General features: G+C 39.7%; 1 protein-coding gene across 1 annotated transcript in view; it reads right to left on the bottom strand.

The window, feature by feature from the left end:
- The window catches only part of LOC139137842 (agrin-like), a 246,189-nt gene that overhangs the window by 180,448 nt on the left and 44,009 nt on the right, over positions 1–21,732 (bottom strand). The window contains exon 2 of the mRNA XM_070706137.1: positions 5,976–6,011. Within this exon, the coding sequence (XP_070562238.1) occupies positions 5,976–6,011 (36 nt within the window). The remainder of the gene's footprint in view (positions 1–5,975; positions 6,012–21,732) is intronic.

The raw sequence follows: 21,732 nt of genomic DNA, 5'->3' as shown, positions 1-21,732 counted from the left end.
GAAAATGCTTAATGACTTTCAATAATATTGTATTATAGTGTCATTAATGTAGACAGCAAGTTTCATCAATTTTGATCAAGTCAAATCAGATATACATCCCTAATTAGGAAAATTCATTTTATATGCAAATTAGGAATTGGCTGAAGTAAAAATGTCTTTTGACTTTCAATAACGTTATATCACAGTATCTTTGATGTATATAGCAAGTTTCAACAACTATAATCAAGTTAATTCAGATATACATCCCTAATTAGAAAAATTCATTAAATATGCAAATTTGGAATTGGCTGCAGTAAAAATGCTTAATGACTTTCAAGAATGTTGTATCATCGTAGCTTAAATACATGTAGCAAGTTTCATCAACTTTAGTCCAGTCAATTCAAATATATCCCTTATTAGCAAAGTTCATTAAATATGCAAATTAGGAATTGGGTGAAGTTAAAATGCTTGATGACTTTCAAGAATGTTAAATAATAGTATCTTTAATATACATACCAAGTTTGGTCAATTTTGATCAAGTCAAATCAGATATACATCCTTAATTAGGAAAATTCATTTAATATGCAAATTAGCAATTATCTTTCATGTCACCTCTTAATGGTTCCCACTACTGATATATTTTGGTTTGATCAACATTTGTAGCAAATCTTGTCAAATTGTGTGCAGTCGTTTTTAATGTATATCCGTTTTATCTAAAATCATTAATTATGCAAATGAGCAAAAAGTATGCAAGCCACACCCACCAAACATAGGGCCAAAGTCCCTGAAGCTACTATAGACATGGATACAAAATTAAGTATTTCCTGACTGTATGAAATTATCTCACTAAGGTCATCCTAGGGACATGTAAAGTTGTCTGACCAGCGGTTTTGAAAAAACAAGCGACTCAACAGTTGACAGAGCTCTGCTGTGTTATGTAGAGAATAATCTTTTGTGACACATGTATTGATGGAGAAGGTGGATATCTTAGATAGCTCATTTCAGGATGGCCTGACCAAAAATGGAAAAAAATTCCGTAAAAATACAGATTTGCATATTTCATCAGACTATATTAGTCTATAATAGCAAATGAACAAGAGTTAATTACATTCTAATTAAAGTAAACAAGACTTGCTTAAATCAAGATTTACGTCATAAAATAACAGCATATCTGTCAGGTTATAAAGAATCTTGAGCTGGTTATCTTTTAATATCAGTATTTTCATCCTATTAACCAAGTACAATTTAACTTTCAAATTAACATTGTAAGTAAGTTCTCTTGAATAAGTTGAGACTGTACGTACTCAGAGAAAGCACACTGAAGTCACAAATGTTTGAAACTTAAGAAGTTCAAGGTCATCAAAAGCATTATAAGGAATCATGTTACACTTTCATTGCACTGTTTACACAGATAGCATAATTGCTATAAATAGCACATGAGGAATCTTACAGCCCAGCTTTACCATAAAAACCCTATCACTTTGACCACTCTTTTAATTGACCACTCTATTTTTTTCCTCAAAAAGTAATCTTATTTGAACTTTCTCTATCTCTATTTATTTGACCACCCTATCATGACAAACTATTATGAGCAATTTCTTTTCGATAACATAAATGGTGGTTCATAATGTATCAAAGTTGGGATTCAAGAAAGTTGCCTTTACATGTTTTAATCCTCAATTCACTATGAATTATTTATTTTTTTCTGGGTGAATTGATAGGGTTTATACAGTACAAGAATTATATACAATGTAAGTCAAACTTTGACCAAAAATGACAAAAAAATTCCTTAAAAATACACATTTGCATATTTCATCACAATTTGAACAAATCTAAGTTGGGTTATCCCTAGCAACCTGTATACCAAATAACAAAGCTGTCTCACCAGCGGTTATGAAGAAGAAGATTTTTTACCAAAACACCTTTTTTGGCATTAATTTGCCTATTTTCAACAATATCAAAAAATAAAAATACCGTCAATGACGCTGTACCTTCTCTAACGTGTGGCCAGGTCAGGTAATTGGTTGTTGGCATGGAGTTGTTGGTAAATAGTTGATGATGTAGGGGCATGAGGTAGGATATGGACCCAAAGAACCCAAAAGAATAAATACATCAATCAAAAAAAATTGTAAGCTACAGTATAAACTGCCTAAAGATAGTTCAATGTGGAAAAAAGTTAAATAATTCAGAAATAAGAATTAACAGTCCAAAATAGTAATGACGCACTTCCCTACTGACCTGAGTGCATGTGAAATACACAACCTGGCATCTGTAAATTAAATGTATACCAAGTGATCATTTTAAGCCACTGTTAACTGTTTTTAATGGATTTTCCAAAGAGTCCTGTGGAAATGATGAAAAGTGCTTATCTGGTCTTGTGTTTGTAAAACCTCATGGCTGATAATTGTCATAGTATTCAAAAAAAACTGATTATCCCACTGATAATTGTCATAGTATTCAAAAAAAAAATGAAGAAATTACTGTTTTTCATAGGCATATTTTCCTTGAAATACATGACCGTGTAAAGAATATATGCTAAAAGTGTTTAAGAGTAAATTTCTTTTCAAAAAATAATTTAATCTGTGACCAAAGGATTTTTATTCTTTGAGTTTACAAATTCAAACATTGCAATTTGTTCAATCATCTTGTGCAGTGCAAAATTTATAAAATGACTTAAAAACAAAAAAATTGGCAGAATTACAGCCTTTGTGATGTAAAATTATGGGTTGACATCACAATAATTGTTAATCTGTTTGAAGTACTAATATACTATAATTTAAAAAAGAAAAGTTCATGCAGAAACGGTAACATATATTGTCAGCAATGTAGTGTTAATTTTGACTTTACATCAAAATATGCCTTTGCTGGATATCAAATATGTAGGGCGAAATATTAAAATCAGCCATGTTCAGCAAAATGCACACAACAGCATTGATCCTTTTCTAATTTGATTTGATTTGCTTATGTTATCCTTGTATGACAGTCAGATGGAACTTGAACACAACACAGTGAATAAGTATGCTGTAAATGAAATGGTGTGGCTGCATCCACATGCAGCAATAGGAGTGCCTTTGTCTCTCACCCCTCATTTCCAACCTGTCCCATCCCTGAAAAAATAGTTTGGTCTTATATTTATAATGTTAATAATTTCTGTATTTGTTAAAATGTGCGCATCTCAAAAACTTTTGATCATAAACATTTTCATTGTTTTTTATAGCTGACCAGTCAGTTAACCTGTTTATTTTGAATATTTGCGCATTTTTCCTCAGTATTTGACATTTTCAGAATATCTTCTTATTCAATTTGTCATTTTCTAAAAGTTTAAATGCTCCTTTGTGTGGTCAAGCTTTCCACAAGCATCAAATGTTGTACTTCATATAGGAAGGTCTGCCTCTAGAGGGCGGGCATCATGAGCAGTGTTTGTTAGTTATTTCCTCCACATAAACTTCTGATTGTACTGTAAACATTGAACATGGCCGACGTCCGATTTTCCTGTCTAAAACTTTCACTCATTTTCATTCATATGACTCTGAAACTCCAGGAAACGATTGGGAAGAAAGAGTTATCTTGAAATATTGAGGTACTCGCCGATATTTTGCAAAATTAAATGAGAAAAAATGCAAGGAAAATGCTGACAGGCTTACACAATGACCGTTTTCAGACTCAGAGGCATATGATCATCTGCAGATTATGCAACAGGCCCATATCACGTGAGGCCATGAGGGGATATCCACGCAACTCAGTACCAAACACTAGCACACACAGAGTGAGCAAACACAAAGTGAGTAACCCTAACGTCAGCTCAGTAGTCTGTAATAGATCGTAGTCAACTAAGAACCTTGGAGAAAGGTTTACATGTAACACTGTGGCTATGCCGCTAAATCCCTTTTGATTTTTGTCACAGTTCAAAATCGTTCTTCTACACCTCAACCTGAACCATGAACACCCCCACCAGTTTATGATATGACCCATCACAATGGCATGACGTCAACGGATCTTGACAGACGGAAGTATTGACAGACGGAAGTAGTTGACACCAGCATACTGGTTTTCAACTCTAATACCTTCTCTGTCTATAAATAGACACGAGAAGGTAAAAAAAAACAGTTTCTCAAAATCATATTTTTCATCTACACAACAAATATCAAATCAGTAAGTACTGCGGTTCTCAAGATATTTGACGAACGCCTCACAAACGGACATACATACATACATACATACATACATACATACATACATACATACATACATACAGACTGACGCCGGACAGATACCCATCCCAATAGCTTCTATAGACTATAGTCTATAGTAGCTAAAAACTAATCAGTTCTTGCCATTTGTGAACTGAATCTATTTACGAGATTTGATTCTGATCTGATCAGCCATTTTTGAGATATTGGACCAACAGACAGACAGACATGCAGACAGACAGACAGACAGACAGAAAGACAGACACACGGACACAGACAGACAGACAGACAGACAGACATCGCTGCGACATATGCCCACGTGTGTGAACACGTGAGCAAAAAATGCATCCAAGTATTTTATGCCTTTCAAGATTTCACATAGTTGCCTGGAGAAGGCAGGACATGCATGCCCTTTAAATAATCCTTCCACATGCTTTTCTGCCACCATTCACATTTTTATTGCTACAGAAGCAATGTTGAAAATAATTATTCTCCCTTTTTTGAGAACCGCCACCTCAGATCAAGTGGTACATCACCCTCAACCCTTTCACCACCATGGTTTTACCCGAACCAATTGTTATCAATGGTGATCTTGGACCTATTTACAGGGAACTAGGGGTGCACAGGTTAAGGTAGAGCACGCCTCAGGGATAGATAATTAGGAATCTCAAACTTTTACAGTTTTTTTCTGCTATACCACTTGTGGGGGGTTTATTTTGAAGCTTTTGGTGTGAGAAAACTTTTCACTTTTTGCACTGCAACAGACTGAACACACCAATTTTATATATTTTTGAAAAAGACACTGTGTCTTTTTCCATGTGTCAAATGGGCAAAAGCTGAAGCCTTAAGTCCAAACAGATTCAGCATGGGAGTCTGTGTAACAAATTGTCCATTGACAGTAAGTAGTTCAGGATATCCAATTGTGGCAGTAAAGAATGGGAGATTACAGGAAAAGGATGGTGTGCAGACTGAATGAAAAAACAAGGCTTGTTCTGTGTATCAAATTTCCTAAAATGGGTGTGCAAATTTGGAGATAGGGCAGCAGTACAGGAAGATGATGTGTCTTACAATGACGTTAAATGGCCAGGGGCAGTAACTCATGATTTTTTCACCATTTTTGTTCTTAATGTCAAATAGGGTTCTTGTTCTGCTATCATGTTGAGATACAGTTACATGTATTTAACACATCAACTCAGCCTGTACATGTTGGGACTGGATTGTTATTATTCAGGCCATTGATTATTATCATATTATTCATTATTAAATGAATTCTGTCTGGTTCCAACTAAAATTCACATGTAAATAATAAAAGTGCATTTCACATGTACAGAAGCCATGTTGATAAGCTCAGTAGCAGGTATTTCAAAATCATTCGGAGAGCAGAACAAGAACTTGCTTTGCTTTTTGTTTTGTTTGTTTTGTTTTGTGTTTTTGTTTTTTTATACTAGAACTTGCTTTTTAACATAAAGCAAAAATAGTAAACAACAATCATCAAAAGTTACAGTATTTGGCCTTGAACTCCAAGTACATGACTTTCTCCACTCATAATTGTTTACTTTATGATGAAAACAACTGACACATAGCATGCACATCTGCTACATGCAACAAACTGCATTGTTATTATATTTATCTCTCTGTACACAGAGCAGACATACTGAATAAAGAACCTGAAAAAAAATTCTCACAATTCTATACAATATGACAGAATTAATAGTGACAGAAACAGCTATATTTGCAATTAGGAAAAGTTAACTTAGTGACAGAAACAGCTATATTTGCAATTGCGAAAAGTTAACTTAAATTTACCTTCTGTAGTTGGTTCTCGTGTGACAAATGGGACATCTGTAACAGAGGAAGAAAAAAGTACAAATTAACATACACTTGATAATTCATGACATAACTGACAAAACTGACAGTCAGCAAAGTTCATTGGATATCAGAAGATGAGAACAAAACAATCAGTTAATGTCCGTGTGCAGACATATTTGAGTTCAAAAAAGTAGCCTTTGATTATGAATATTACTCAAAACAGAAGATCACACATCATCCTTTAACCCTTTGTGAGTGGTGTAATTTTTCCCACCAAAATTTTAGTGCAACATTTTACCAAATTTTATGAATTTTTCTGTAATTTTTTTATAATTTTGGACCAAATGGAAATCACATTCCCTTGGCTATAGTTCCTTATCAAAATTTTGGCAAAAATCTGAAAATATTTGACTGAGGTATATTTTGTAAAGCAGAGGTCGCGCTAGGATTTTTGTATATGCGTATTTTTGACGCGTCCATGAAAAAAAATGCGTCAAATGCTCTCATAAACGCGTCAATTTGATTCCTTTGTGTTCACAATGTAACAACAGTAGGTTGACCTTTGACACACCCACCTATTAAACAGACTATTTATAACATAAACACCATCCCCGGGAAGAAATGAACGCAGTCGAGTCATTTAGGTGATAACTGTTATCGGTATATATACTTTACAAATTGCAACAATGAAATTAAACAACTTTTGAAAATAAAGATGACATCACTGATCGTAAAGAAACATGATGTTGAAGAAGGGATGGCACAAAGATTCTTGTGTAAGTATATCTCACATTTAAAAAAACGCTTACTTCAAAGACCTTGTCCTCAATTTTGTAATTTTGCAGCAATCTTTGTCGACATTCTATTTATACTATGCTCATCTCAAAATTATATCTCTAAAAATAATGAATTTTGAAACACCGAAAGATGAACAATAACTTTGTCAAATGTTTACTTTAAGAACTTGCGCAATGCCAATCAAAATTCATGTAATTTACTGTAGAACTATCAAAACGCGATAGCGATGATTAATTGTTCAAAAGTCAAAATCTGTACTCCTGTCTGTCTCTGTCTGTCTGAATTACTCTTCTGTACGAATGAGACATCGCTTTCGGCGTTTTGTTCTGTTGAAGATCTCTACCGCGCGGTCAATGTTGAAGTAACGCACATTCTGGTCTTCGAGAGAGATTGTCATGAGCGTGTTAACATGATTTTCTGACAGTCGGCTTCGCTTTGATGTCTTTAGTCTGTTCTGGGCGCTGAAACCACGTTCACATGGCACGCTCGAAACAGGAACAACAGTCGCGATCGAAGCCAGGGTCTTGAAGGCTGAGAAAATATTTCCATATTCGCAAATGATGATCCGGCAGGCATCAGCCAGGGTGCGAACTCCACCGATACCGACTATCATTTCTTTAACCATTGGAAATGACTGTAACAACTCGTTGCCATCTAACATCGGCAGAAAGTTTTCATCTCCAACTGTTTTTGGCTGTCCGTAAAAGTTGGCAAGTTGTTCAATTGCCGCAATTCCATGGTCACGTAATGCTGCTGCGTCATTTGGATAGTTGTTTGGATTTAAAACAGTGTCTAGACAGTTCAGAATACTGAGAGCGTCATCCGGAAAACGGTCATGTAAACTGTCGATTAGGTGGCTAATGAATGATCGGCGGACACTGCAGTATGCTGTGACATTTGTCTCCCCAGCGAATGACAAGTGATGACCCCTGAAATGTCGATTATTTTGACGAAACTCAGCCATAAACCGTCGTTCATTGTGGCCAGACATATCCTCATTTCGAAGATTTTCCAAGGAAGCAATTGTTGCGCTGACCATGGGCTTAATCTGAGATAGATTTACGTCATCACGCTGAAAAACCATGTTGAGTCTGTCCATACATGGTAGGACGTCAAGAAGAGTGTGCGTTGTAGCGATAAAGGCAAAAGTCTTTATCTGCTTAAGTAAGCCATCAGCTGTTGCGTTTTTTCATCAAGTTCAAGGACAAGAGCTGGCCAGTTACACCCGATGGATTGTACTGCACGAGAGAGCGACAGCCATCTAACAGCACACGGTTGTTTCAAACTTAGGAAGTCGGAATTGTCAAGCACTTTGTTCAGTTCTCTCAATCTTTCGTACCTCGACGCAGACTACTCGAAATACAGATACACAGAATTCACAACACTGCGATACTTGGCAATTTCTACCACACCCTTAGTAGCATCTGACGCAGCTAAGGCAACATGGTGTGCAGCACAGTGTACATGAACCACACATGGATTTAGACGCTGTTGACGGACTCCGACACCATTATGACGACCTGTCATAACGCTCGCGCCATCTGACCCCAAACCGACGACTTTGCGAACGTCAATATTTCGCGACTGTAGGGAGGCAAGAACAGCATCAGTGACAGTTTCAGCGTCCCCGGCAACAATCGTCACATTTCCAGCAAAAACGTTTTTTTGTGACAACCCCCTTTCAAAACACGTAGATAAATTATTAATTTCTTCTGAATGGTGATGTTGACAGTTTCGTCAATGATGATGGATATTACCGAACTATTTTTGATGTCGTCAGCGATATCATCTTTGATAACTTCACACAGCGCATTCTGCATCTCTTCAATGCTGTCATGATGAGTGTATGTATTGGCATCAATGAGAGGAGAACACTGATTGAGCTGTTGCAGCTGAATTAGATTTGCGAATTTGTGGTCGGCAATTTCCGACTTGGCCATGAAGTACACGGTTCTCAGCATAGCTGCTTGAGATGACAGAGTTTTTGCGTTTGATTGGCGAACAGCTTCCTCTAAACATCTTTTTTCCGGATGAAATCAGACTGCGGCTCTGTGATCTTCACTGCCTATATGGCGGGTGAGAGCAGACCATTGTAAATCGCCACATCCATTTCCAGTAAACGCATTTAGTTTACCAGAACTCAAACAAATACGACAAAACATTCGCTCAACTTTCTTTGAATCGACAACAACCCATCGTTTCTCCAACCACGGAAAAGCAGCTTCCCATTCTGGCTTGTACTTTCGTGCAATCTTTCGTTTTTCGCTATCAACAGTACCTGCAATCTGAGTTTCCTGCTGACGTGACGGCTCCGCTTGAATTCCTCCACACACTGCAACCTCCTCAGCATTTCCAGCTATCCGCACACGTGTTGAATTGGGCGATAATCGGCCCCTTTGCTGGTTGCGATTACCATTATGAATAAATTTAAATATACTAGTTTGACGAGACATTTCAATGACAGTTCAGAAGGTAGAAAGGTTATCGCCAAGAGGTCACTGCACTGGTTTCTCACTGGGCACACTGAATTTTCTCATTCAAACATTCAAAATAAAATCACCAATGGCAGCCAAGAAAAAAATAACGACAGGAGACTGATATTCTGTCGCTCAAAGTAACATGGTATACAATTAGACTTTTATTATCAACTTTCACCCAATCACACGAATCACAGTGTAATGACTGTGTTGTTTCCATCAAGGGCGTCGAAAATTACCTACTTTGTTGCAACTGTTTTTTAGTATGTAGTCTGTACTTGGCTACATTTTGTTCAAAGGCTACGGTCGGCTTTCTTCAGTGATGACAATTTATTTTTTGTGTCAAAACAGCTACATTTGCGTCAAATACGCATGAATTTTGCGTTAACGCGACCTCTGGTAAAGGTTACAAAAATTGACGGCGCTTAAAGGGTTAACCAGCTTTGGCCATTTAATACAGTGTTGATGTCTTGTTTCAGGTCAACATTCCAATCTAATTGTCAATAAATGTGAAGAAGCTGATGTGGATGCTATTCTTATTGCAAATGTTGAACTGGTGCAATCTATTATGGGTACACATACATTTGGCAACTCAGCATTCATATTCTGATTTATTGGTCACTGTCCAACCAGTGAAACAGGTCCACTTTTAACCCTATTTCTGCCAAGTCAATCAAAATTGGATACAAATCCTGTGAAGCAAGAAGCGACACACCGGTGACTGCTACCCTGCTATCTTGGCGGAAACCAAGTGGTTGTTATGTGCCCATTGAAATTTATCCATCCTATCAATCTGAATAAAGTTGTGTATAATATTAGCAGCTGCTTGTGGTCAAAAAACAAATTTTATAAATAGTGATACTTGCACTTGAGCCTTAAGATTTTCCCTCGTCACTTCTGAACTCTAAGGAGCAGAAGCTGAAGCTAAGCTTCTGCAAACGTGAAGTACCATATCCTAATAATATCATATACAGCTCAGTCTTTGATGTTGAGCCAGCGGTTAAGATTTGGAATTTTATTTGTATTGGTTCGTGATTAGTAATAGTAAAAGATAAAATAGAATTGACTGTTACTTGCTAAATACGTTTGTATGACCATGGAGGTAGAAAGAATGACTACCTCCATCGTATGGTACAACCATAGCTGTGGAAACGCAGCTATCTGTTGGCGCATGGCGGGGTAGCGTGCCTCGCTATGCGGGTCATCAAAAGGTCAACCCCACCACGGATAGCTGCAGGCCAACTAGCAGCGAAAATGGGACCATTACGATGACACCACTTGTGTCGGAACTTTGAACGGCAAAATAAACCAAAGTGAGTGTAATTCAACAAAATGACCTATACCTGCCTGAACTCTGATTATTGCTCATTCCCTAACTCCTTTTATGAATAAAATTTCTGGTTTGTTTACATAATTCGGCTGATTTTCCGAGGAGTACTCATGATTTCACTCAAGCAGCGCATTTTGACTTCTATTGATATGCTAATAACGACGTCGGGCATTCGAACGTGAATGGCGTGACGGCCAGTCAGTAACTACATTTGACTGATTTATGTCAAATTCAGGCAAAAATTCAAGTCAGGCAGTTTCACGTTGCCAGTCCCCCATTACACTGCATTGGGGCTCATTCAAGTACAAAGGGTTAATAAAGGTGCATATCTTAAAGCCCTAATAGCTGTGAATGTTTAACCCTTTTCCTGCCAAGTCGGTGAAAATCCGCTTGAAATTCGGTGTAGCCAGAATCTAAGCACTGGTGACCATTATTCTACCAACTCGGTTGAAATCGGGGCCTTTTTGGGTACCTCCTTTCCTGCCAAGTCGACGGCACTACGTTTTGCTATCCCCTGTGCGTTAAGGGGTCATCCGAGGACAGGTTTTCTGACAAGAAACGCCTTTTCCCCTCGAAATGGGTTCGCAGGGAGTCGATAGACAGGGAAAGGTGCAGAAACCTGTCCACCAGTCCCCCACACCCGAGGGGGGCTTGGTTTGTTTTACTGCTTTTTAGCGGACTTGGCAGGATAGCATGGTGACTTTTCCTGGCCGAGTTGGACGTACTTGGCTGCCCAACACTATAGAGATTGCTGCCGAACTTGACCAACTCGGCAATGCTAATCTAGAAGGCTACCTCTTGCAAACGACTTGGCAGATGGTGCGATGGTGCGAGACGAAAGTCATTTATTCAGTTGTGCGTGACTGAAAATGAGAACGTATTTTTGATGGGACAGCTTGACTTGTTCCTCCAATGGAACGGATATGAACGACTCGGAAATACCATTACAAACTGGTGTTCGACGTATTAAGCTGGGCTTCAGCTCTGCAAGTTCAAGCAAGTCCTACACCGCCTTGGCCATGCCATTCAATGGATGTGGCTTTGGATTTTTTATTTATTCCATCGTCCGAAGTATTGGCTCTGGTTTGTAGGCAAACGTATCCTCTTGCCGACGAGCAGGTAACTACGCACGCTCTTTGCGTAGCGAGAATTCCAAAGACAAGAAAGGGGACATGAGGTCAATGCTACGGTGATACCGCCTGTACTGAACAAGGACCGCTTTTGTTATGCAAACCAGCTAGCTGTACAATGGCTGCCAGGCATGTGGAGACGTCAATGGCTAGAACAATGGAAGCATATTGCGTTGTAACCGTGCATCACAAGTGAGACTGACAACTTGGGTGTAGTGACTGGTTATCACTGGTTAGAATTAGCTGCAGCCCAAGCCATGAAGGTACAAACCTGTACCTGACTGAGGACCGCTCGATTAAGTGGGTAATGAACGGTAACACTCCGAAGCCAACTCCCAAACGAGCTGGCTAAACTACATGGAAGCTGTGCCTCAATGGCCGCGCCGTTAACCCTTTTCCTGCTGAGTGCCCCTGTCCGTTATCCTGCCAAGTCGGTCAAAACCGGCCCCCTTTTCCGTGTCTACAGAAGATTGGCTCTCCTGCACGCTTTCCTGCCAGGCATTTGGCGGGAAAATACCGCATTTTCGGGGTACGATTACCGACCATATACGTGTTAGACTTCAAAAATTTTTGCATGCCCATATAGAGGGGCAACCGCTGATGAGGTTGTGTCGAGAAAATAACGAGGTCTTGGGCGTTGTTTGCCCCGGGGGACGTGCACTTTTATGCCCTTTTCTAGCTTACTTTTGCGGAAGTAAAGCTCGTTCGCCGTCACGCACGTCCACACCGCGGAAATATCACCTCGCTCGTGGGTTAGTAGAAGACCCAGGGGTTAGTGCTATGGGTGTGGCAGCACCCTCAAACCTGTCCTGTTCCCTCTGGGTTGTGTCACTTGGCCACGTACTTTGAACGACTTGGAAGAGTCGCACAGTGCAGTCTGCTTTGACATAGTGTCAACGACCTAGCTTCGCCATTGAAGGAAAGCGTGTACGTAGTTTGGCCAGTTCAGTGCACAGTTAGCTCGTTAGTGTTATCGTTTCCTAACAGGTTAGTTGTGCAGTTGTTACTAAGGTACAGTTTTGTACCACCTTAGCTCTGGACAGTGCAACTGCTCTATGCACTAACCCAAACGACAGATGGTTGGTACAACGTCTACGTTGCACGAGCACAGCCTCCTTGGGCTGTGCCCCTCCCACGTGATACGACGCACGTTCATCCATTACTATAGCGTCCTTACGGATCTGCCAAAAACGAAAGTGGGGTAAAAACAAAACGAACGAAAATATGCGATCATAGATAGTATTTTATTCGGGAATAATTTACATTATGCAAAACAATAAATCTCGCAGTCTGTCTCGACATCCGAGTGCATGGTCCGTGTTTCAAAAATTACAATCAGGGTGGCAGGTCCGTGTTACAAAAATTACAATCGGGGGAATTGTACAAAGTAATCCGTGTTTCAAGTTTATTAAAATAATTTACATCCTGCCAAACAATAAATCTCGGAGTCTGTCTCGACGTCCGAGTGCATGGTCCATGTTACAAAGATTACAATCGGGGGGATTGTACAAAATAATCCGTGTTTCAATTTACAATCAGCGGGATCGTAAAGCACAAACAAACGGCACAACCGTACTCAAAATGTGATCATGGTCCGTGTTAAGAATACAGTCAAGAAGAGCACCACTGTGAGGCGAAGCTATCCCCTGTCAGTTATTTACGTTGGGTTCTCTTGCTGATGGGTGTCGTCGGGGCTGTGTGAGTAGAGGTCTGCACGCCAACGCTCCAATTACCTCGTAGCATCATGCGATGATGAAAAGCCGCAAAACAATCGCCCTCGTGAAGATGAACCCCGCACAGACTACATCCTACGGACGTCTCAGACAGTCGTCCGCTGGCAGTGGTCTTACCCTCTCTGCTGCATACTTTACAGCATTTCTGCCGCCCCTCCAAATGGCTGACAACGTGCATCTGCTGATTTTGTGGATTTATGTAGGAGGCAAGAGAAACGGTGGCCTCGACCTCTCTCACACTGGGCTGCGATCGCCCACAATAACCCCCAATAAGCTGTTTCCCGACACGCAGATGAAACATCTTATGGGTCAGCTTACTATCAGGGTGTACATGCTTGAAGCATATATATGCATTTACCAGGGCAACATCAATCAGGTAACATGCCAGATATGTCCACCATCTGTGATTCTTGCGCCCAGTGTGAAAGTACTTGCGCTTCTGGTTGGCTCGGTCGACGCCTCCCATGTACCGGCGATAATTATACAGCGACAGAGGCACTTGTCGCTGCTCGTCTCCCTCCCCCACTGGCACGCACTCCAAGGGTGGATAGACCGTATTCAAGATCAGCACCTGAGCGTTACTGTCCTGATAAGCAGTGATGTTAAGACGAGAGTTCGTTCTGGTCGTGGCTTTCATATCCCCAACAGACAGAGGAAGGCGCTTCCTCTTACCCGGCGGAATTAATTGAGGGGGCATGGTGCGACGATTACAGCGGTTAAAGCTCCCGACCATGTAGATCCTGGTCTCCATCAGCTCTCTAGCAGTAACGACCGTGCTAAACAGGCTATCACAAAATAGGCTGTGATTATATCCACAAAATGGCTGGACCAGCTCCATCGTAATTCTTTTCACCACACCTCGCTCCTGCCGTCTCCCATCAGTCTGATCCCGAAATTTAACACCTAGGTACGGTGCAAAGTTAGCGATGTATGCAGTGCTAGAGTCGCACAGCTGCCATATCTTAAAACCGTCTCGGTCAGGCTTATGTGGTAATCTCTGCTTAAATTTAGAACGGCCCTTAAATCGCACCATGCCCTCGTCGATGGAGATCTCTCTACCCATCTTATAATTATTTACGCACCTGTCAACTATGGGCTCCATCCATGGATTGATTTTATAAAGGGGATCCTCCTGACACCGACGTCGGCGGCGTGCCTCATTGGGATCACGACGCGGATCGTTCTCTGGGTCTGCCAGATGAAAATATCGCATAAGCTGCTGAAAACGACTGCGGGTAATCACAGTAGAAATACCCTGGTTTCTCAGAAATGGATCGCTAGACCAATAATCCTCCACTGATGATTTACGGTCGATACCCATACAGACTAAGACGCCAATGAACGCCTGCACCTCTCGGTAGTCAGCGTTACGCCAGTATTTATCGATCTTTCTAGCGATATATCGCTGGTGGAATTTGGCGTATTTATTAGTCTCGTCCTTTGCCAATCTGATCAGTGTAGCTGGAATAAACTTAAAAAAGTAATCGATCTCACGGGAGTGGCTGGGCAAGGTGAAGGTCGGTCCTCTTTCATGGTCAAAATTGGTCTCCTCAAATATATTAGCATCAGTAGTTTCTGACATACGCCAAACAGGAGGGGTGTCGTCCTCCGCCAACACAGCAGCAACGTCATCATCGTCAGAGCTTGCCTCACCTACATACTGCCTGTCATAAAAGTCATCGTCCTCTGCCGCATCCTCGTCAACCTCCGAGTCGGAATCAGAGGTGATATCACCGTCGTCTGGGCATCTGGGTCTGAACTCGCCCGTAGCGGCATCAAGGATCATATCTGGCTCAAAATCAGGTGGGCTGTCCTGATAACCAACCCTCCGCACTATCTTTTTTGGCGGGGACATCGCAGCACACGAAACTATAGCAGGAGCAGGCTGGGCAGCCTCTGCTGATGACGAGGACTCAACCTCTTTTGCACTGGGCACAGGAACCTCTCCTGACGCAGGATGAGGGCTCATGGTGAACGCAACAGGTGGTGTCTCTCCCGGAGCAGCCGGGGGAGAACCAATGGCATCAGCCGTCTCGTTACTAACTGTCTCACTAGCAGCAGCAGACGTAGTCTCTGCAGATGTAGTCTCTCCCACCAGAGCAGATGTAGTCTCTGCAGGTGAAGTATCTCCCACAAGAGCAGCAGTCTCTGCAGGTGAAGTAGTCTCTCCCGGAGCAGCTGGGGGAGAACCACTGACAACCGGTGACTTATCATCATCCTCATCGGCAGAATGATCAGTCTTACGTTTACGCTTACCACTGGGTTTTTCAGCCGGAGATAGCTTCGCCTTACGGATTGCATAATTGCTATAAATAGCACATGAGGAATCTTACAGCCCAGCTTTACCATAAAAACCCTATCACTTTGACCGCTCTTTTAATTGACCACTCTATTTTTTTCCCCAATAAAGTAATTTTATTTTATCCTTACCAAGTCAACCATAAATGGAAATTAGAACTTTCTCACTGTGGGCAAAATGGCCTCTATATTGTTCACTCAAAGTGTGACAATTTTTTGCCGCACATACGCTGAATGAGCGTAAAGAGAGCCAAATCAAGCTTCCGCGTAATGTTGAAAACTTCGCCGAATTTCCTAGCCGCACAGCTAAATATTCAGGAAAGAGATGCAGATTCCATTTCCTCATATGTTCCTCTGTCCATTATGATATTTCGGCAATAATTTCATGAAGGAATTCTTAAAATACCGAAGCAAAAATACTCTATGCAAAAATAGGCGAAAACACGGCCAACAGCACAAACGATCGTAAACTCGTCATTTCATAAAAATAAGAGGGAAATTTAAAAAACTAAAACCATAGAGTTTTAGTTAACCTTCATGAGATGCTTAATCTCAAATATTGTGAGAAGTAACAGCGAAATAAAAAATTTGGTCCGGCGGGTTTTTTCAGATGTATTTTTCATGTTACGATGTGCCGAATAATCTCGATTCCATAGAAAACAATGGCGTTTATGCGCGTCCGATCGACCGAACACATTGCAAACTTCTCGCCGGTTCAAATTTTTCAATTCTGAACCAATGATAATGAAAATTGGCACGGTGATCCTTTGACTTATAAGCAAAAATCGTATCGTTTTAGATTTTTGAATTTCTTCGTAAAATTTGTTTTATTTCCATTCTATTCATTCTGATCACTAAAATATACTGTTGCCGTCAACAATATGGCGATCTGACGGCGTTTACATGTGCAGAACATGGGTCTGAAATTGACGCAAATCAATCAGCAAGTGTCTCCTAAATTGTACAGATCAAATACCTGTCAGGTTGTTGTCTTTTATACAAAATTTGGGTGAATATGAACCATGAACATCACATTAAATTGGTAAAAATAACGCGAAACGGAAGCGAGCTGGTGTAGAGTCTCCACTGTGAACGTGTAGTGAACGTTATCGATCGATATTCTTTTGTTGCGAATTGATATAATGTTGTGTTGCATACCCGCGGATCGCATGGCGCCAAACTTGTCCAAAGAGCGCCAAAATATGCTGAGACATAAAAGTATCACCAAAACTACACAAATTGTCTTCGATTCAATTTGAGTTGAAGAAAACAACAGATACGTTGATTTTGTGGTACATAAGTCGATATATATGAGCTGCCATGGAAAAATTCATGACGTAACCTGAAAATACGAGCGACAGGCGAGCAGATTTCGATCGATATTTTATTGAAATGAAATTGATACAATGTTCGCTGTCGTCACTAGCAACCAGCCAAAAGCGTTGTCCGGCGGGGGGGCTGTACCCCGCTGTACTGAACAATTTAGGGCCCTTTTTGCCCATAGTGTCTCTATCTCTATTTATTCGACCACCCGATCATGACAAACTATTATGAGTAATTTCTTTTAGATAACATACAGGGCACAATAAATGATGGTTCAGAATATGTCAAAGTTGGGATTCAGAAAAGTTGCCTTTACATGTTTTAATCCTCCAAGATGGTAAGCATTTCACTAAGAACTGTCAAAATAGTTGAATTTTCTGATAATTCTACACTAAAATAAGCTTGGCTTTGATGATTCCCTAATTAATTCAATTATCTAAAATCATATTAATTATTTTTTTCTGAGTGAATTGATAGGGTTTATACAGTACAAGAATTACACACAATGTAAGTCAAGTTTTGATCAAAAATGACAAAAAAATTCCTTAAAAATACAGATTTGCATATTTCATCACAATTTTAACAAATCTAAGTTTGGTGGTCCCTAGGGACCTGTATACCAAATAACAAAGCTGTCTGCCCAGCGGTTATGAAGAAGAAGATTTTTTACCAAAAACGCCTTTTTTGGCATTAATTTGCCTCTTTTCAACAATATCAAAAAATTAAAAAAATCAGTTTCTCAAAATCATATTTTTCATCTACACAACAAATATCAAATCAGTATAGTATGCGGTTCTCAAGATATTTGGGTGGACGGACGCCTCACAAATGGACATACATACATTTATACATACATACATACATACATACATACATACAGACTGACGATGGACGCCGGACGGATACCCATCCCAATAGCTTCTATAGACTATAGTCTATAGTAGCTAAAAATGTCTGAGTGAACAAATCAAGGGGAATTGTGGGTAGCCTCACTTACTCTGCATTGGTATACCAAATGTGAGCTAATAAAATAAAATGCTTAGGCATGGTGAAAATCTTTGAGCACTGATACTTCTATACATGTCCTTAAGTTATCACACTTACACAAACCGACTTTGGTTCAAAAATAAAATCATGAAAATAATGTCTAAAATTCACCACTATTGGGGTTTTAAAGGGGAAGTTCACCAAGGCTGATTTTTACATATGTGCTACCTTTTGGGTCATTTTTTCCGGAAAAGCAGTTTTCGCCACATATATCTTGCACGATTTTTTACAAAAACGGATAAAAATAGTGGCGTAAGTTGCATAGGGCTTCATCAACTAACTGTATTTTGAATCATGGGGGGGAGCGCCCAGTTTGGTGCTTTCATCACTTGATATGGCAGGGATGCATGGGCAAGTAAAATCACCAAGCGTTTGACAAGTTTTTGTAACACTGGCCACTCAATGGCACTGCATGAGCCATATCTTGCATGAAAGAGCATATCCCCATCTTTCTTTCAAGTGTGAAACAAACATTTCCATTCTATTCTGAGTATTTGTAATTGCACATTTAAGAATTGAATATACAGGTCAAAGTTCATGCATATTGAGCTTGGGTCATTGGTAAGGCACACGATACAAAAGGGTACATACACATAGGCAGTAACGGAATTAAACCACTTCAGTACAAAGGAATGTAATCCTATTTACAGATGTAGGGACTCTTACTTTTTTACCACCATGGTCGATCGAATGCAGTTACCAGAGTTAAGATTTGAACTTTTGAAGGTATTTCCAACCATCTGATGTTACTTTTGGGGGGACAGATGCTTTATTATGTTGGTTTTGGACTTCTCGCCAATTTGTTGTGTCTTACCTTCTGTTCTTTATAACACTACCAAGGTTTGGCCTTTGGACTCACACTTGGATGAAGGGGCCTTTGATCAACTATCAAAGCAACCCTGCAAGCATTTGTGGCACGGTGTGACCAACTTGGTTTACCCTTATTAGGCAAGTGTAAGGCTGTGAATGAGACAGCTGACAGTGGTGCCAATGGTGCAAACATGAAATAGACATCTTTGCCGCTGACCTGAGGTCAAGGCCAACATAGTCTACCAACTTTGCTGAAACTGTTACTGCAATTTAACAGAGTTTTCCAGACTCAGGTCTACCTTTTGTGTTCTCAAATCCACTTCGTTGTTTGGATGGGATGACTTCTGATGGATCTAGACCTGAGAGGACAAGGAGGCTATCACCTCTCGCCATCTTGGCCATGCCATCCACAGACATGGCCTCGGATTATATTAACATGTGTTCACGGAAAATATGACCACCATGGTCAGTTTTAGAATTCAGGCTAATTAACTTGTTACTCAAAGAAATGTTATTGTAGCATGGCCCCAGCAATTTGTTGTGTTATTTATCCACCTATCCCATAGATCCTAATAAAGTCATCGGCTAACATGGTAATCTATGTTCATACTGAGAGAGTCATGTCAACTTTAGTCTATTCACATCCCGTATGGACTAACATGGAGACGCCATGTCTGTACGCTATGTCACAAACAGTAGTACTGTGAATGCCTACTAAGTCCTGTGAACTACATTGTTTACTAATCCATCAGAAACATGAAAGAATGCAGCTGCTGCGCTACTCCTAGTGCTACTCTCTTGGTTGCTAACTAACCATCGAGTGGTGCGGTATGTTTGTGAGATGTCCTTGTATGAGTACTGAACAGTTGAAAAAGTGTGATTCAAGAGGTGCAGAAACAACTGATCAAACAGCTGGTGTAGTGATCTTTTTTCCTGCACTAACACTTGTTCACCTTCCCATATCTATGGGCATGAGAAAACTATCGAAATCTAAGGCAAATAAAGACAACTAACCAATCTCAAAAATCAATGATTTTCTTGCCGAATACCTGGCAGGATAATGGATCTCCTATGCAGACACCTGCATATGGGACTGGTTCCTACATAGTTGGCAGGATAGTGTGTCACATGTACCATTGTTTTGGGAACTCTAGTGAATTCTGCAACTCTTCAATTACAATATTTTACAATTTGTGCTATGAAGCAGACTTAGGCCAAAGTAATTAAATTCTTTGTTTTGCGTCCACTCTAAATGGGAAAAGGTACGCGGCTAAGCGGCTGAAAAACACACACAAGAAAACTAACACAATGTAATTTGATTGCAGCAAATAAAAAATTGTAACAAAATTTTAGTTCAGAAAAGCTAAGCGGTCATGTCCTAAAATTTCCTATTCAAATACATTGTGTGTGTTTTTCATGAAAACCTTAAAAACCTACGCAGGTGGGGACGCAAAACAAAGAATTTAATTACTTTGGCCTTATGTATGTAAGCCAACAATTTGTAGAATGGTGCAGTGCAGCTGTAGTGAATTAATGTTATGACTTTGTCATAAAAGGCCAGTTGTCACCGCTAATTAAGAGGAAGAGAATTTTATGAATATAACCATCTTTTCTCTCAATTTTGCGAAATTTTCTAAATATCTCGAACTTATTAAACTTATTACTAAACTTCTGAAACAGATCCCTCAAAAGCAAATGTTCAAAGATTAGGCCTTTATATGCCATTATGCACATTATTGGAAATATTATGCTCTGGAGTTGTGATGTACACTGTACGACAGTCACATTACTCAAACAACTTCTAAAATAAGGAATATCATCTCTCTGCTTCATGTATTAATTTTATTCAAAACTACAATAACCTATCCTTACCACTCCAATATGTTAAGATAGGGATATTTCAACATTCAAATGATGAAGTCTGTAAGCAATAATTATCAGGGTAAGCTAAAAATACCATTTGAATGATATCACGCTCCTAACATGCAAGAGTTCACACCAAAAGCCGAGTTTACACCCGAGCAAAGAATCGATTATGACGCACATAGTACTCCTTTCAAGTCTTGCATTAATCTTATTGTGACAGTGTATCACTGGACACAGACAGTTATTTCCGTTCAACAATACTACACTAACATTTGTACTTGTCCAATTCACTTCCTATCCAACCAGTGAGCAATTCTCTTTTTGGAAAAGAATTAAACAAATTAAATCAAAATTCATTCCTCTGACATTTAATTTCAGTGTTTCACAAAAACTTAGAAGGAATGTGTTATACATTGTTCACCAGCAGTTTTGAGAGCCTTACAAGTTTTAACCCTTTGAGCGCCAAAGTCTATTTTTGTCCCTTACATAAAATAAACCCCTGTCAATTTTTCTCAGATTTTTGCCAAAATTTTGAGAAAAAACTGTAGCCAAAGAAATGTGACGTCCATTTGATCAAGAATTAACAAAAAATTACAGAAAAGTTCATAAAAATTGGTAAAATTTTGCACTAAAATTTTGGCGGGAGAAATTTACAGTGCTCAAAGGGTTACGCTTACTCTTGCCATATGATGTGATGTCTGGTGTTAGCATATGATGAACAGAAGCTGTTCTGTCTGGATATCAGCTTCCTATTTCCTCAGCTGTTAAAGCAATTGATGACCCTACTGACCCTTGGTATCATAATTAATCAGACTGACATTCAATGCAGACGTTTTTACTGAACAGTGAGTTTTATCACCAGCATAGTGATACATGATGTCCAATTACGATAAACAGCCAGATGGTTTACTGGCAAATGCCTTTGCTATCACTCACCACTGC

The sequence above is a fragment of the Ptychodera flava genome, chromosome 7 (genome assembly GCF_041260155.1).
Source record: "Ptychodera flava strain L36383 chromosome 7, AS_Pfla_20210202, whole genome shotgun sequence".
Taxonomy (NCBI): Eukaryota; Metazoa; Hemichordata; class Enteropneusta; family Ptychoderidae; genus Ptychodera; species Ptychodera flava.
Note: the sequence above shows the minus strand (reverse complement) of the source record. Positions and strands in the feature narration are given on the sequence as shown.